Source organism: Acipenser ruthenus, chromosome 48 (genome assembly GCF_902713425.1).
Source record: "Acipenser ruthenus chromosome 48, fAciRut3.2 maternal haplotype, whole genome shotgun sequence".
In the NCBI taxonomy this organism is placed as follows: domain Eukaryota; kingdom Metazoa; phylum Chordata; class Actinopteri; order Acipenseriformes; family Acipenseridae; genus Acipenser; species Acipenser ruthenus.
The window spans coordinates 1,662,094-1,679,691 of NC_081236.1; the positions used below are offsets into that span (position 1 = coordinate 1,662,094).

At 43.5% G+C, this 17,598-nt stretch overlaps 2 protein-coding genes across 4 annotated transcripts; both read right to left on the reverse strand.

The window, feature by feature from the left end:
- Positions 1-1,470: 1,470 nt before the first annotated feature.
- LOC117967621 (zinc finger protein 664-like) lies at positions 1,471-5,541 on the reverse strand. 2 transcript variants are annotated; one of them, XM_059014371.1, is made up of 2 exons: positions 5,181-5,541; positions 1,471-3,384 (listed from the first exon to the last, which is right to left on the reverse strand). In XM_059014371.1, exon 2 carries the CDS (start codon positions 3,365-3,367, stop codon positions 1,958-1,960), a length of 1,410 nt encoding a protein of 469 aa, XP_058870354.1. In that variant the 5' UTR covers positions 3,368-3,384; positions 5,181-5,541; the 3' UTR covers positions 1,471-1,957. The 2 variants fall into 2 exon arrangements, with proteins under 2 accessions (XP_058870354.1, XP_058870353.1); XM_059014370.1 differs by having other exon boundaries at positions 5,158-5,541.
- A 2,932-nt stretch (positions 5,542-8,473) lies between these two features.
- LOC117967922 (uncharacterized) lies at positions 8,474-16,590 on the reverse strand. 2 transcript variants are annotated; one of them, XM_059014379.1, is made up of 7 exons: positions 16,443-16,587; positions 15,156-15,298; positions 14,690-14,800; positions 13,142-13,198; positions 12,100-12,261; positions 11,189-11,311; positions 8,474-9,843 (listed from the first exon to the last, which is right to left on the reverse strand). In XM_059014379.1, exons 1-7 carry the CDS (start codon positions 16,570-16,572, stop codon positions 9,799-9,801), a joined length of 771 nt encoding a protein of 256 aa, XP_058870362.1. In that variant the 5' UTR covers positions 16,573-16,587; the 3' UTR covers positions 8,474-9,798. The 2 variants fall into 2 exon arrangements, with proteins under 2 accessions (XP_058870362.1, XP_058870363.1); XM_059014380.1 differs by lacking the exon at positions 14,690-14,800 and having other exon boundaries at positions 16,443-16,590.
- Between the last annotated feature and the right edge of the window lie 1,008 nt (positions 16,591-17,598).

Sequence of the window (17,598 nt, forward strand, 5' to 3'; positions counted from 1 at the left end):
ACAGAGAGTTGCATGGAATAGGCTACCAATAACTAAACACAGTGACAATAAAAAAAACAGTGCAATGCTGCTTTATGGAAGCAGATTCCATCAGTTCTTCTGTGAGCATCAATAGGGAGAACAATCCCTCCTCACTCATTTCTGAAGGTCATTTGTTCCTGTGCTTTCTGGAGTGCAGTGTGGGGTTTCAAAGAAAGGTTAACTTATCTTGATGTGCTGCAGAACTACCTCTTTATAATTCCACAAAGGGAATTACTTCACGTTACTTTAAAAAAAAAAACTAACCCTGCACGCCGCACGGCCGAACCTTTACCAGGGGAGACCTTGGGGACCAGTAAGCAGTTTAGTAGTTGTTACTAATAGTATCCAATAGGGACAGGGCTTATAATTAGCTTTATTGGCATTACATCTGATCCCCGTTCTACTTCTTCTTCTTCTTATTTTTTTTTATTCAGGATATGCATATATTCCATTAAGCTGCTGCAACCTGTCACATTTACTGTAGGTCAATTTGGAAGCAAACCGTTGTTCAGAGCACACAGTGACTGGTACCTGGAGGCAGCAGCAGCTTCCAGTCTATAGCGGTGCATCTAAAATATCTGTACAAGCTACAGGTAGAATTAAAAAAAAACAGCAAAACCTTCGAGCCCAAAAAAAAGGTGGGCAGTGATAATGCTGCTAGTGCTAGAAAACGGATTTTAAACCTTGATTTTGTGAACAGAAGTGCCACGGCACTACCACTTCACTAATAATCCTACAAGCAGCACTTTTTCATATACTCCGACCGAAAACGTATATTTACATAGGAAGCAGAGGAGTCGCACACGAAGAACTGCTCTTGGATTGTCCCAGGCTTTTCCTGCGTGAGAAAGTATGAGACACAGCGACTGGAAGAGAAAAACTTTCATTATAGTCCAACTATAGTCTCCTGCGTGGTGTAACGTCAAGGGAATAATTCCATACATCTTCCATTCACTATGTAGACTGCGGGTTTCGACAGAAGCATTATTCCATACGTACATGTATTTTCAGTTTTAAAAATCTGATACCACACTAGGTTAAAGACGGCTCTCAACTTGCATGCCTTGCTTTCAATTCGTCACTTCCTGGGATCACTTCACCTCAGCAGTGTGTTCAGGTCATGTGACTGGCTGGATGCAAGCATGTCATTCAATAGGGGTCTGGCTGGTTGGTTAATGATGGGAAAGAATGCATTGAAAGGGAGGGAGGGGCAGTTACAGGTGATCAAGGAAGTGCAACACTAACTGAAAGCAGGAAATAACACCTCTTTCAATATTGCACATTGAAACCTAAATAGTATAGCAACACCCCCTTACAGAAGTTCACCACAGGCATTGTGGATGTGCATGTGCAGGATCAACCTGTGTGTGTGTCCTGTGCAGGGTCAGCCAGTGCTGCGTGTGTACTGTGCAGAGTCAGCCTCTGCGTGTGTCCTATGCAGGGTCAGCCTGTGCTGCGTGTGTCCTGTGCAGGGTCAGCCTGTGCTGCGTGTGTCCTGTGCAGGGTCAGCCTGTGCTGCGTGTGTCCTGTGCAGGGTCAGCCTGTGCTGCGTGTGTCCTGTGCAGGGTCAGCCTGTGCTGCGTGTGTCCTGTGCAGGGTCAGCCTGTGCTGCGTGTGTCCTGTGCAGGGTCAGCCTGTGCTGCGTGTGTCCTGTGCAGGGTCAGCCTGTGTGTGTGTCCTGTGCAGGGTCAGCCTGTGCTGCGTGTGTCCTGTGCAGGGTCAGCCTGTGCTGCGTGTGTCCTGTGCAGGGTCAGCCTGTGCTGCGTGTGTCCTGTGCAGGGTCAGCCTGTGCTGTGTGTGTCCTGTGCAGGGTCAGCCTGTGCTGCGTGTGTCCTGTGCAGGGTCAGCCTGTGCTGCGTGTGTCCTGTGCAGGGTCAGCCTGTGCTGCGTGTGTCCTGTGCAGGGTCAGCCTGTGCTGCGTGTGTCCTGTGCAGAGTCAGCCTGTGTGTGTGTCCTGTGCAGGGTCAGCCTGTGCTGCGTGAGTTCTCTGGTGCGTTTTCAGGGCAGCCGAGTGGCAGTAACTTTTCCCGCACTGTGTGCAGTGATGAGTGGCCACGCCTGCGTGAGTTTTGCGGTGCCTGTTGAGGCTTCCCAGTTGACTGAAGCGCCTCCCGCACTCCGCGCACAGGAAAGGGGTCTCTCCTCTGTGCACCTCTTGGTGTTCCTTGTAGTTATCCAGCCTCTTAAACCCCTTTCCGCACTCCGCGCACCAGTACGGCGTCTCTCCTGTGTGAATCCGCTGGTGCGTTCGCAGGTTGCCCAAATGGCTGAAATTCTTCCCGCAGTCGTTGCAGCTGTACGGCGTTTCTCCCGTGTGCGTTCTCTGATGGATCTTGAGGCTGTCCGATCTGGAGAAGTTCCTGCCGCAGTCCGGGCAGGTATGCACAGCCGCTCCGCTGTGAGTTCTCTGGTGCTTCCGGAAGGTGGATAGGTGACGGAAAGTCTCCCCGCATTGCTGGCACTTGTGCAGAGTCCTGCCCTTGTGCGTCTGACCGTGGATCTGGAGCTTCCTCAAATCCCGGAAGCTCTTCCCGCAGTCCGGGCAGATGAAGAGGGGCACGGGGTTCTGCTGGCGATTTTTTCCGGAACTTTCCCCGCCTTCGTGGTCGAAGAAGCCGACGGATTTCTCTTCACAGCTGGTGACGGGGGTCGTATGCAGTCTTCCGGGAGCCCCACAATCCAATTCAGCCTCAATAAAGGGGTCTGGTTTCTCGTGATAGCGCAGTTGAGGACCATCTTCTGGCATTGGTTTGACCTTCAAGCTTCCTAACAGAGGCTGTTGCAGACACTGCAGCAAAGAAGGATAGTTTGCGTATTGAAATCCAGACCCCCTGTCGTTAGGATTTGCCGAGTCTGTTCCAGGGATTTCCGCTTGGACCCTTCGTTCAAGGGGAGTTTCTGGGTGCTTCTTCCAGTCTTCTCCTGGGGGTGCAGGTGGCTGTTGAAGGCACTGCAGTAAAGAAGGATAGTCCACATATTGAAATCCAGACACCCCATGGACAGAGTCCTCCTCTTTTACATGGACAGATTCTAGTTCAGGGGTCTCCTCTTTAATTTGGACTACATGAAGATCTGGGAATTCTTCTTGAACAGGTTCCGGTTCTTGTTTGATGTGGACAGGTTCTAATTCCGGGACCCTCTCTTGAAGGGATCTCCTCTTCCAGGTGTCTATAGGGGGTACAGTAAGCTGCTGTATGCACTTGTGCAAGGAAGGATAATCAGAGTATTGGAATCTGGGGATCTTCTTCCCCGTCTGCAGTTCTGGGAGCTCTGGTTTTACGTGCACAGATTGTAGGTCGTGGACCTCATCTTGAATGTGGACATATCCCATTTTCCAGCTGTCCATTGTTGCAGGCGAAGACCCTGTGTTAGTACAGAAAAGTGGAAGTTTTTTAGTTAGTTAACCCTTAGCACAAGCCCCTTATCATGGTGTCCCAAATGATATTCACTGATAAGTATTGAATTGATTCGGCTGGGTATACAAGAGTGTTACCCACACAGTAAAGTTGGTCCCAGATAACAATACTGCTGCCACATTTACTCTTCAAGTCAAAGAAAACCCCCAATCCAGGATTAGACCTCATAACTAAATTCATATTTATGTATATGGATTTGGGCAGCAGTGTGGAGTAGTGGTTAGGGGCTCTGGACTCTTGACCGGAGGGTCGTGAGTTCAATCCCAGGTGGGGGACACTGCTGCTGTACCCTTGAGCAAGGTACTTTACCTAAATTGCTCCAGTAAAAACCCAACTGTATAAACAGGTAATTGTATGTGAAAATAATGTGATATCTTGTAACAATTGTAAGTCGCCCTGGATAAGGGCGTCTGCAAAGAAATAAATAATAATAATATATTTGCATTAAGAATCTGGGTTTCCATTCAATACAACAGCTTTCTATTCTGTTTAAGAGCTGAAAACAATTAAAAAGGTCTGATTAAGCTAATTATCAGTTTTATTAAGGGTTTAGTTAAGTAATTGAGAGCTCAGTTGGAATGAAAACCAGCAGTCACAGGGAGACCCCTGGACCGGGGTTGGGAAAGCCCTGTAGATGATTATCAGCAACACAATGATCACTGAGAATGGGAATTCAGTACAATAAACAATACAAACTAAACAAATCTGTGATAATATCGTGATAAACGGCGATTGTTCAAGACGTTCTGCCCTTGCTGCTTTTATAGCTGGACCCATCAGATATTCTGGTTCTTTCAATAATGTCTCAACCAAGACCCTTCACAATCGGACAAGGAGTTACGCGGATAACAGCAGGGGATAAGAACTTTCTGGGGAAAACAAAAACATTCTGGCAAAAGCTCATCAAATTTAGACAAGCACTTTTGAAAATATTGACTCCCTTAGCCTCTCAGCGAACACAACTCCAGAGCAGGTCCGGTACCCTCCAAAACAAAATAAAGAATGTCCCTACCAGGTTTCATCGCAACTGGATGAGCCATTCTCAAGGAAACTGGAAGTTATTTCACAGAGTTTCACCTTTATGTCATAACCTACTTTTTTTCCTGGCGCGGTACTTCACCTGTGTGTAGGTGCTGCTGTCCTCAGTTTGCAAAGCGCTGGTCAGATTTCAGTAAAGGCTCCCTGGCAACTGTAATGTGATGCCATTCTGCATGCTGTGGATCTAGAGCAGTCTGACCTACTTTTGTCATGGCACCCATAGGCTAGCATAATGTGGGACAGGCAGACCTGCACATTACTGGCTAATTTTAGTTTTAAAATCTCCCTTAAAAAATGATATATATATATATATATATATATATATATATATATATATATATATATATATATATATAGATATATAGATATATATATTTATATAATCCTGTAGTTTCCTCACGCAGCACAGGCAAATAACCGTTTTAGATTTTACTCTAATTATTCACTATCTTTAAAATTAGCCATGTTATTCAACAGCTGTGAAAGTATGAACGCATATTTCCAAATAAATCCACAACGCGACAACCAAATCCTCACAGATAATTGTCTACGTTTTTAGAAATAAAGAACAAAAACACACATATAAATACACTACCGAATAAACTGCATAAAAATTAAACAACACCCGTACTATAAATACATCACTCGCTGTTATATCATAAATAATTTAAATATATCTCACCGTATGTCGATTCTTAAACTTACACGAGAGGTTGTCGCCGATTTCATATGCCTTATGCGATTGCAATCCCAGCAGCAGGCGTGGTCTTTGTTATGAAGTTAACCAGCCTCGGTTTACACGCTACAGTATTTATGAGGGCGGCTGACCTAGTTCTGCAGCTCACTCCCGCTTGCACGGTTGCTTTGCTTCTGTCACGGCGCGCTGTGCTCTGCCTGCCCGGCGCCCCCTTGTTGGACGGCTCCCAAAGGCTACAAAGCCACTAACGGATCGCGGCCTCCGCCAATGCGGGAGTTGGATCGGGCCGTCGCCGCCCCTCAGCACCGCTCCGCCCGCCTCTGAACGCGATTCCGAGGCTGCGGAAAGAGGAGGCAGGCGCCTGCCCTACTTCTCGGCGAATCCGAGGAGGCCCTTTCTCAGTCACAGCAGCCATACACGTGAAAGCGCCGCAGCTGTCGAATCTGGCATGTTTTTATTTTCTTGGGTGTTTTATTTATTTATTTATTTATTTATTTATTATTATTAGAACGTAAGAAGATAAGAAAGTTTACAAAACAGAGGAAGCCGTTCGGCCCATCTTGCTGGTGTGGTTGCTGTTATTAGATTTACATATTAGATAACTTAATGCAAACGTAATCAATATTTTTGGTATCGCTGTATAAATGAAGTAAAAGGAAAGAGACACACACACACACACACACACACACACACACACATATATGTATATATATATATACACCTCTCTCTATATTTAAGTTCCACAGCATGACTTAAATATAGAGTGTGGTAATGTGTGCTATGGGCAGCAGTGTGGCGTAGTGGTTAGGGCTCTGGACTCTTGACCGGAGGGTCGTGGGTTCAATCCCAGGTGGGGGGGACACTGCTGCTGTACCCTTGAGCAAGGTACTTTACCTAGATTGCTAACCCAGTAAAAACCCAACTGTATAAATGGGTAATTGGGGTAATTGTATGTAAAAATAATGTGATATCTTGTAACAATTGTAAATCGCCCTGGATAAGGGCGTCTGCTAAGAAATAAATAATAATAATAATAATAATGAGAGTTTAATCCACACCCGAGGGGAGGGATGCTGACACGTACCCCGAGGGGGGGCGAAGCCAGAGTGTTTTATCCAAGTATCCCACCCCGAGGTCGGCCATTCAGTTCTCATGTATGAAACAGTATCCCCTGCAGTATTTTTTATTTTATTTTATTTTATTTTTTATAATCTCTGGTGAATAATTTGTTTTGCTGCCAGAGTACGAAGTTCTGTTTTGCTGCTTGTTGTGGGGCGGGCTTACTCGGTGTCAGTGATAGAGAGGGAACTGCATCAAGAATTGTATTTCAAATCGTAACAACTTGAATAACTTGAACACAATTTAAAACGTAAGGTTTGCATACAGAGTGCCCTGTCTGTTGTTTCTTTTTTTTGCCCTCAGGTTTTCGTGGCAATTTTTTTTGTTTTGTTTTGTTTTTCGAGCAGGCTGAAAAAACAGTTAAGATGCGAAATTACTCGCTTTAACATTTATTTTTAATATATATAATTATTTTGGAATTTTTATGTTCACTAGTTTGTTCGAGGGTGTTTAGGTTTGCTAACATTTCTGCCTTGTGAGACGTGGTTTACCATCAGTCAGATTTTTCGGGTGGCCTACAGGTGTTTACTGTGACTCCCTCATGGGAAATGCAGTTTGGCCCAAAAATTGAAAGCAGAGAGTCCGTTGCCGAGGTAATTTCGATGTTGGAAAAGTGTGTTTCTCTGGCCAATTACACGAAACAATTGTGGAGACGCGTTGCTGTTTGACAGTTTGACAGCGCTCGCTGGGGTAGCGCGCTGTTGCTGGGGTAGCGCGCTCTGTTGCTGGGGTAGAGCGCTCTGTTGCTGGGGTAGCGCGCTCTGTTGCTGGGGTAGTGCGATTTAAGACATTTGCTTGGTTCATAGAAAGGGAAATAAACAATTTTTATTCACATTTCGGTATTGTGTAAAGTTTTACCTCTGTCGTGTTTTTTTTTTTTTTTTTTTTTTTTGTGACCGAAATATCAAGCGGCTAAGTTTGCCGTGCCTGTCGACAGTTTAAGCAATAAGCAAATTCTACTTTCCAGGTGCGGCCGTGTTGTAGCAGTGCATACTGGGAGTTGTAGTTTTGTTGCAGACATTCCAATTCTAAACAGGCGAACAGCGAATTGAAAAACTCAAAATTCTGACAGTAAAGTTTTTAAGAGGAAACGGCAAAAACTTAAACAAGACGATATAGCTGTAAACCAGTTATTAATATAGAGGCACAGGCGAGCGAGAGGAAGCGGTAAGACATAGGTGTTGTTATTTTGACTGTTTATTTGTGTGTGTGTGTGTGTTTTTATGTGAAAATGGTTATATCAAAGTTGCAGTCCCACAAGACTTTTTGAGAGATCGAACGACCCTGTGAAGAGTTTCATCAGTAAGCGGTGGTTAATTAGTGTCATCTTCCGTTTCTGAGTATATAATTTAAATACCATTTTCCAGTGAAAATGTTTAGACTTAAGTTTGTGAGCTACACTGGATCGATATTCTAATCAGTTATCTTGAGATTCTAGCGAGCTCTACTCTAACGGTAACACAGGCACCGCCTTCTACCCCCAGATTTTGACACCCCCAATAATTGAATAATAAAAGAGACGTTTTTCTGCAGGGTCAAGCTTTTTTTTTATTAAGGATACAGGCTTAAGGTGCACAGCCAGCTGGCAGCATCCTTCTCTCAACTATTAGCTCATAGCTATTGCAAGATGCCTCACCATTATGATCTATCTCTTCTCTATCACTGCATGCTAAGCAGACCCCTATAAAAGTTTCTGCAGTAAATTTGCACAGTGATTTTGCAGTTTTCACATGCTTTTCCCATGGTCATGCATTTATCATAGTTTGCCCTGGTTTGCCATGCTTATAAATCTGCTATACCATACCTCTCTGGGTTTTACAATGCTTCCCTATGCTTTACCACCCCTCTCTGTGCTTTACAATGCTTGCCTATGCTTTGCCACACCTCTGTGCTTTACCATGCTTCCCAATGCTTTACCACACCTCTCTGTGCTTTACAATGCTTCCCTATGCTTTACCACACCTCTCTGTGCTTTACAATGCTTGCCTATGCTTTACCACACCTCTCTGTGCTTTACAATGCTTCCCTATGCTTTACCATACCTCTCTGGGTTTTACAATGCTTGCCTATGCTTTACCACACCTCTCTGTGCTTTACAATGCTTCCCTATGCTTTACCATACCTCTCTGGGTTTCACAATGCTTCCCTATGTTTTACCACACCTCTCTGTGCTTTACAATGCTTCCCTATGCTTTACCAGACCTCTCTGTGCTTTACAATGCTTCCCTATGCTTTACCACACCTCTCTGGGTTTTACAATGCTTGCCTATGCTGTACCATGCTTTCACTATGTTTTGTTACACTATGCATTTGCTATGTTAGACTTTTATAAGAGTAGTCACCATAAAACAATCCTATGACAGAAATGTGCTAATTTTGTAGGGGGTCCTCCCAGTTATTAATGTAACAGTGGTCTTCCAAACCAGGGAAACACAGGGAGCATGCTAGGATCACACAAAATGCAAGTTTAATGCAAGAACTATGCAAGGGTGATTCAAATGACTTATTGCGTGCTCATGAGTTTATAATACTGACATCACTACACAGCTTGCTGTACGGTTGAATGGTAAAACGTTTGTCTTTGAACCGTAGTTCGTGGTTTGCTTCCAGTCCTCGCCTCTCCATTCAATTCAATGGGCTGAGATGCCAAGCTGTTACAATGCTCTTTTATCCCACGTGTAACTTCTACATGTCCTGCTGCAACTAGAACCATTTACACCTCTGCAAGGTTAATGTTTGATACAAAACAGCACTTTCCTCTACTGGGTCCATTAAGAGATCACACTTTATCAATGGGGGAGGCCACATCACCCACTGATATAAGAAAATGAATCTAACCTCATTTCAATATTGAAGACCTTGAGAAAGACTTGTTTCTTTTCTGATTTCTAAAAGCATTTTGAAAGGTAATGAAGAGCATCCACACTAATCCCAGGTTTTACAGGAAAGAGTTCTGAATATTGAGGGAACTGAATCTAGGCAGAAGAAATAGGGGTGACTTTAGTGAAGTCTTTAAATCGAAACAAGGTGATAACGTTAACCTAACCCAAATTCAAGCACAGCACAGAAACCAGGACCAGAGGACACACAGATTGAAATGAAGACGAGATAGACTTAGGACAGAGGGAAGGAGACACGTCTTCACACAGAGAGTGGTGAGGGGATGGAATGGGTTACCTAGCTATGATGTTGAGGCAGAATCACTGGGATCCTTCAAGATCCAACTTGACAAAGTTCTGAGATCAATCAGCTGCTGGGAACCGGACGAGCTCTGATAGGTTGAATGGCCTCCTCTCGTTAGTTAATTTCCTTCTGTAAATACTATAGGTACTGTATGTTTGAATACAATCATAATATTGTTTATGAATCATGATGATATATTTCACTCCACTGAATATACTAGTATAGGAGGTTATAATAAAAAATACATAGGAATTGGATATTTGTTTGTTCAGTTGTAGTCTCCATTGCCGCTGTCTTCTTAGGTTCAGCATTGGAGGAGGATGCTTAGCTCTCCGCTTGCTCAGAAGGTTGCTGGATAACAATCACGGGCTGTGAAGAAAGAATTGAATACAACATGAGCTTCAATTCTTTGTAACAAACAAAACAACGTCCCTGTGGAGCACCTCCATTCACTATATAAGTCTCAAATGTGCAGTTCTGAAAGAAACACATGATATCTAGTCCTACACTCTGTTTCCATGCCTTTAATTAAGGGAGTGGTCACCTGGAGAGTGCCCACCCCTTCACTGGCTTCTTTGCTGTCAATAACCAATCAGCTGCTTCTCCTATTGACTGCCATGCTTTCAGCCAGTAACCCGACCCAGAAGACACTGCTGAGGCAAAAACGAGTCTAGCAAACTGAGAACTTTCTTTAACCTGGTGTTCTGAAATGACAATACAACTTGGCTAAAACAGGTGTTTCTTTCAAAACTGCACATTTGAAACCTATATAATGAATGTATAGTGGAGTTTAAGATACCGGTGTCACAGGAAACTGGTAGATCGTGAAAAAAGTAGATCTCACCTTTACTGCGCTTGTGCAAGTTTCTGAAATTAAAGGGAGGGTTCACAGTGCCAGCTGGCATTTTCTGTGTGTGAACTTTAATCATTAAACACCCTGCGCGTCGCTGTTTTTTGTTTTAAGTTGGTTACCATGAAATTGTAAAATATAGAAAACTGTTTTAAACTTTTCAAATATTGTCCATATCTTTATTAAAAGGCTACATTTTACAAGAATCTTTTTTTTTTGTTTTTCTAATGTACTCCAGGCACAAACCACATTGTTTTAATAATAACACTTAATATGATAGACCGTTAAATTAATTAATAAAATAGTATTTCCTTTGTATCTATTATTGTCATTTAATCATAGTGGTTAATGTTAACTTACTACCCTGTTTACAAAGGGTGGAGGCAAAGTTACATTTCTGAATCCTGGGAACTGTGTGTTATATTTTGTAGTACAAATATTAAAATAAAATGAATAAATGCATTATTTTGCATATGTGACTAATCATGCATTTATTGTGAGATTTAATTTTAGGTGCAATTATATTTGTTAAATACAAAATATAAATATTTGAAGATCAAAACAGCCAGGAGCCTGCGCTCCCCTGACTGTGTGACTCCTCCTGCACACCACACGGCCGTGCCTTTACCAGGGGAGACCCTCGGGGACCCCTAAAATGAGCTGTTTTAAGATATTTTTTTTCAATGTGCAGCAATCAGAAACCCACTCATATGAATTTGAATATTTTGCTCATATTTAAAGAGGAGATGTTTATGTATTCAGAGATACTATGATATTTAGTAAGTTAGGGTTAGGGTTGGGGTTGGGGTACTATGATATTTAGTAAGTAAGGGATCAGAGTGTAGTAAACGGGATCACACTTACCATGCTCCTTGGGGCACCACAGCACTGGATTGCTTTACAGCAGTAGATAGCGATGGTTATGCCGGTTGCAACTTGCACAGCTAATGCAAAAAGCATCTCCATACCAATACAATCCTCAATCGTCTGTTGAGAAAAGAGAAAATAAACAAAGATATTATACAGAGCCCTGACATAAGAATTCCAATTTGAAAATCTTAATGAGGACACCGGTCAGGTTCAAATTAAATTGCCTTTTCGGTGATATCTCACAGTCACCCATAATATTAAAGTGATAATAATAATTGCATACATTTTCTATTTAGTGTAAAGGTTGCATTTTTCTTTATTCTTTTTGTTTTAAATTAGAGTGCTCAATTATTCTACCCCTGATTTTCTCCAAAATACATGAACCTGCACTCCCCTTACTGTATGACTCCCCCTGCACACCACGTGGCTGTGCCTTTACCAGGGGAGACCCTTGGGGACCCCTGTGCTCTCCTGACTGTGTGACCCCCCCTGCACACCATGCGGCCGTGCCTTTACCAGGGGAGAGAATCAGGGACAAGGTTGCAGTTTTGAAAGGACTACAAACTAATTTGCTTCAGACTGTGAACTAAGTATTACTCTGTTATCATTTGAAAGACAAAATAGGCTGAACTGCTCATTCAATGGAAAACAAGGTGTCGGGCAATTGGAGAGAATGGTTATCAAAAAGTTAGCAAGTTAATATAAAAATACTTTGACTGTAGTTCTTTTTAAATGTCTTAATATAAAAAAAAAATTATAAAAGTTTACAGTGTAAAATAAAAAATAAAGAGCTTGAAATGTTAAGGGGAAATTGTGACATCGCCCTGCTGGTTAGTTTCGAGAGGGTTCAGCAGGCAATCGGGGCGAGACTTACACCAGCTATGATCAAATAATAGAACACTTACGTTATACTTATCACACAGTTTCAATTCTCTGCTGTATGTCTCATTCTCAAAGTGGAAATGGCAGTAAGAAAGACCGATTGGGTTTGACATCACAATGTATACTGATAATATAAAACCCATGAAAGTACATCCAAGGACTTCCATGCCAAGACATGCCTTGATCTGAAATGATACAAACAAGACTCAGTAAAATTCAAGCAGCTTTGAACCCATATGAACCCCATTGGATACAGTCCTCAGTGAAGGGGAGATACAGCAGTGGAGGTACTTCACACTTCACATCTTCCAACTTCTGATAGCTGCTTATCCAATTGCCTAAAGGGAGCTTGTAAGATTTTGTGAACCTGCCGTCATTAAACCTTTACACTAACAAAGTCAAATGTGCAGCACTGTGGAAACTCTGCTGGCAAAATCTAACAGCACCCTGCTGTGAGTGAGTGAGTGAGTGAGTGAGTGAGTGAGTGAGTGAGCTGTGCTGTGCTGTGCTGTGCCGAGCTGTGCTGTGCTGTGCTGAGCTGTGCTGTGCTGAGCTGTGCTGTGCCGAGCTGTGCTGTGCTGTGCTGTGCTGAGCTGTGCTGAGCTGTGCTGTGCTGTGCTGTGTTGAGCTGTGCTGTGCTGTGCTGTGTTGAGCTGTGCTGTGCTGTGCTGTGCTGAGCTGTGCTGTGCTGTGCTGTGTTGAGCTGTGCTGTGCTGTGCTGTGCTGTGCTGTGCTGTGCTGTGTTGAGCTGTGCTGTGCTGTGCTGAGCTGTGCTGTGCTGTTTGTACCAGTTTGCAATTTTATAGTGAAGGCGATGCCAGCCTCTTTTGTTTTGTTTAAACCTTTTATTTTGGCCCTCATGCTCTGTTTATTTGTTCCTGTTGGTTTTTGTTAATTAAAGTGTGTTAATACAAATATCATAACAATCGTGATTCTGTTGAAAAAGATAATGCAGGAATACGTACCTGAAAGCAGAAAGTTAGGGAAAGTAATATGCTGTGTTTTAAACCCGACAGCCTGTTCAGTGACACTTTAATGTTAGACTGACATACAAATAAGACTTACTATAGGGAGACGAAGAGTTTTATCAGAAGCTATTGCCAAAGCCCCGGCGATCAGCACCTAAAGAGAAGAATGTCATCTGTAAATACATCTACAAAAACATCACAGGAGGAATAAAGGGACAGACATAATGATGCAGTATCTATAAAGAGGCATGTTATATATATACAGCCCTGTGAAGATGTAATGTAAAGCTGTGTTCAGACTTGGCTGACAAACCAAAGTGAGATCCCAGAGCAATCTGCCTGTCCACACTACCCCTCAGATCAGCCTGTCTGTCCACACTAACCCTCAGATCAGTCTGCCTGCCCACACTAACCCTCAGATCAGTCTGCCTGCCCACACTAAACCTCAGATCAGTCTGCCTGCCCACACTAACCCTCAGATCAGTCTGCCTGCCCACACTAACCCTCGGATCAGTCTGCCTGTCCACACTAACCCTCGGATCAGCCTGCCTGTCCACACTACCCCTCAGATCATCCTGCCCCTCCACACTACCCCTCAGATCAGCCTGCCTGTCCACACTACCCCTCAGACCATCCTGCCCCTCCACACTACCCCCCAGATCAGCCTGCCTGTCCACACTACCCCTCAGATCAGCCTGCCTGTCCACACTGCCCCTCAGATCAGCCTGCCTGTCCACACTACCCCTCAGATCATCCTGCCCCTCCACACTACCCCTCAGATCAGCCTGCCTGTCCACACTACCCCTCAGACCATCCTGCCCCTCCACACTACCCCTCAGACCATCCTGCCTGTCCACACTGCCCCTCAGATCAGCCTGCCTGTCCACACTACCCCTCAGATCATCCTGCCCCTCCACACTACCCCTCAGATCAGCCTGCCTGTCCACACTGCCCCTCAGATCAGCCTGCCTGTCCACACTACCCCTCAGATCATCCTGCCCCTCCACACTACCCCTCAGATCAGCCTGCCTGTCCACACTACCCCTCAGACCATCCTGCCTGTCCACACTACCCCTCAGACCATCCTGCCTGTCCACACTACCCCTCAGATCAGCCTGCCTGTCCACACTGATCCTCAGATCAGCCTGCCTGTCCACACTGACCCTCAGATCAGTCTGAGACCAGCCCAACTCAGACCTGCGGGGAAGGGGAGGAGCACAGATCAGTTTCAAATCAGTTCAGGTCGGGACAGACAAACTGCTTCTATAATGGGTTGCCTTTCCAAAAACATCGTCCAAGCAGGTGCATTTTGTCTTCTTTTTTGGATTTCACTAAAGTAAAGGCCTGTCTGATTTGGTTCTTTATTTCACAATGAAATACAGGACTAAATACATATCAGACTATACTGTATGTTGAAGGTAGTACAGGACACTGGAGAACAGCACTGGACAGAAAAGGACAGTAGAGACAGCACAGGGCAGTAAGGACAGCACAGGGCAATAAGGACAGCACAGGGCAGTAGAGACAGCACAGGGCAGTAGAGACAGCACAGGGCACATCATTCTCCAACCTTCTCTTTAATTCCACAAATAAGTCTGATAACAAAATGAACTGAATAGCTAGAATTAGACAGAAAGACACTAACCAGAAATCCAGTTCCAATGTGAATCAATAGTACCACATGGTGTTCGTCATACTGCGCCAACATAATGGCAATGCATCCAAAATGAAACAGGCAAAACATGATCTGAGCTACCTGGAAACCACAAAGAAAACTGAGAATTACAATGGGTGTAGCAAACAAAACTTATACCAGAAAGCAAAATAGTAGCAGGCATATATAATGAATGGATGTGCACAGCAGAGAGCATTCTTGGAACTGTTGTGTCTCTCTGGAGATTCATGGAACTGTTGTGTCTCTCTGGAGATTCATGGAACTGTTGTGTCTCTCTGGAGATTCATTGAACTGTTGTGTCTCTCTGGAGATTCATGGAACTTTGTGTCTCTCTGGAGATTCATGGAACTGTTGTGTCTCTCTGGAGATTCATGGAACTGTTGTGTCTCTCTGGAGATTCATGGAACTGTTGTGTCTCTCTGTTGATTCCACTCACCCCCAGAGATCCAGGATGTCCTTCTGTGAACTTTTGGATTCGGTTTTGGGCCTTCTCAAAGCGGATGGCGACAGCGGGCCCTTCTTGCCCCACACTGGGGCTGAGGGTGGCGGAGGGCTGAGAGTCTTGGGGCTGATCCATCGCTGTGCTGGGAATGAACACAGTTAATATTGCTTGAAGTATTCAGCTCAAAGGACGGTAATACACATGTAGGCTTCATGCTAAACACAACAATATGGGGGTTGTTTAATACAGTGTTCTCTCGCTATAATGCTGGCCTCGGTGGACACACAATATCAGCATTATAATCGAAGAGCACACACATCTAACTAAAATACAAAATAAAATAACTCCCTCTGTATAATGTACATATGGTGAAGCAAAAACTTAACTTTCCGTGAATTAACCATGACTAAAGTAACATGTAATCAACGCTATTTTTTACACAAAAAAATAGGTAACATTCCCACTCGTGGTTCGTTTTAATAAGCAGTTTTTAAACTATAAATAGCCTGGTTGAGTTCGAAGCGACAGACAAGCAAACCAAGTGCGAGAAGGAGAGCGGGTCGGGAGAGGGGAAGAGGGGACGGGCTCGCCCCAGGTTCGGCTGCCGGAGCGGGGCTGAAGCGAAGGGAGAGACAGAAACGGAAGTTACACTGAGAAGTTGTTTACAGTTTGAACACCGGTAACTGTATTTACTGTAGAAATATTGCATGAATCACCAGCATAGGGAATTGGGGGACATGCTGTAGGAGCGTTATATCCGAGGCGCGTTATAACAGAGAGCCTTATAGCAAGGGAGCACTGTACATCTGTTTTCCATTTCAGTTCATCCTCAGGGACAAAGCGTGTGTGGGTTTGGGGTGGAGCAAATCAGAACAAAAAAAACTCAGACAAATAGCCACTAGGGTTTGGAGAACCAACCATTTTCACTATTATTATTATTATTATTATTATTATTAAATGAATAATGTACACCATACAGTGCATACAACCTCAAGCCTGCAGTCCATTGTTGTTTGTTTTGGTAGAACTCTTGTTTTGTGTGTACGTGTAGAACAGAATTCATTTTAAAAAGCTGGCGTATGACAACTGGACATTTGCAGTGTTGTTTACTACAGGGTCGTGTGCAGTCTTACTATCGGTGAGAAATCCCTACTGACAGATAATGAGACTGTTAAAAAGGGTGAAAACTGAGTCCCCCTCTCCCCCTAGCAATACCCTGATCCTGCAGTAACAGAGACAGACATCTACAGTGAAAGATAGTATCGAACATTCTCAACTTACCGATAGTCCACTTTCCTAGTTTTTCTTGAAGTTTGTCTGCTGTTTTGTCCTGTGCTCTGTAAGCCTCTGCTTCTCTTTGCAGAGTTCTTGCAGGAAACGTCGAAGTACAAGCTTTGGTGTCCGGTTTCATTGTTGTTAACTCTTGGGGTGCTAGCACTGAAGCTGAATATTGAACCGAATCGAACTAAGAAGAATGAAGGGAGACTTGACTAAAGTGTTTAAAATCTTAAAAGGAGTTGACATAGTTAGCCTGAAACAATACTTTAAGCGCAGCACAGAAACCAGGACCAGAAGACACACAGCTGGAAATTAAGTGGAGATAGACTCAGGACAGAGGGCAGGAGACACTTCTTCACACAGAGAGTGGGGAGGGGATGGAATGGGCTACCTAGTCATGTTGCTGATGCTGAATCACTGGGATCCTTAAAGACTCAAGTGAGTTTGCAGATCAATCTGCTACTAGGATGGGCTGATAGGCCTCCTCTTGTTCTTAAATGTTTTTATGTTTTCTTACATATCATTGCTTAGCCTAATGTCACACTCCACGTTTCTGTTCTTTTTCACTCTTCCCCTCTTCTTTCCCTTTGTTTCTTTCAATCTTTCTATTTCTTTACTCATTCCTTCCTTTGTCCTTTCTTTTACTCTTTCCTATTTCCCTGTTTCATTGACTTTCTTTCACTTGTTCATTTTTTCTCTTTCTATTATTGTGTAAAAGAACTGAATTTGAAATAATGAAGCAGAATTTGAATATCATAGTCAAAAAAATTGTTTTATTCTTTGAGAACTACAATAATTTAACGTTTAAAGATAATAATTATAATATTATATGTTACATTTACATTTCCCTTCATAATTACAAATTCAGAGAGTTTACACAACAATTCTTAATAATGGAAAACTACTCGTGTTGAATTTTAGTGCAAAGCTACATAGCCACACATGAACTGGAACTCTGCGTTGAAGAGGAAGGTGTCAATATTGTTGCGTTTCAAAGGTCCGCCACTAGGTGTCAGCAAAATCACAACAATCACTCTGCTGCGCACCTACAAGAATGAAAGCAATCAAAACTTCAGAGAAAAATAACACAGGATAAACTAACACACGTAACAAATGTATGCAAATAAAGTTTCCTTAGAATGAAAAGTAGCAGTAAAGA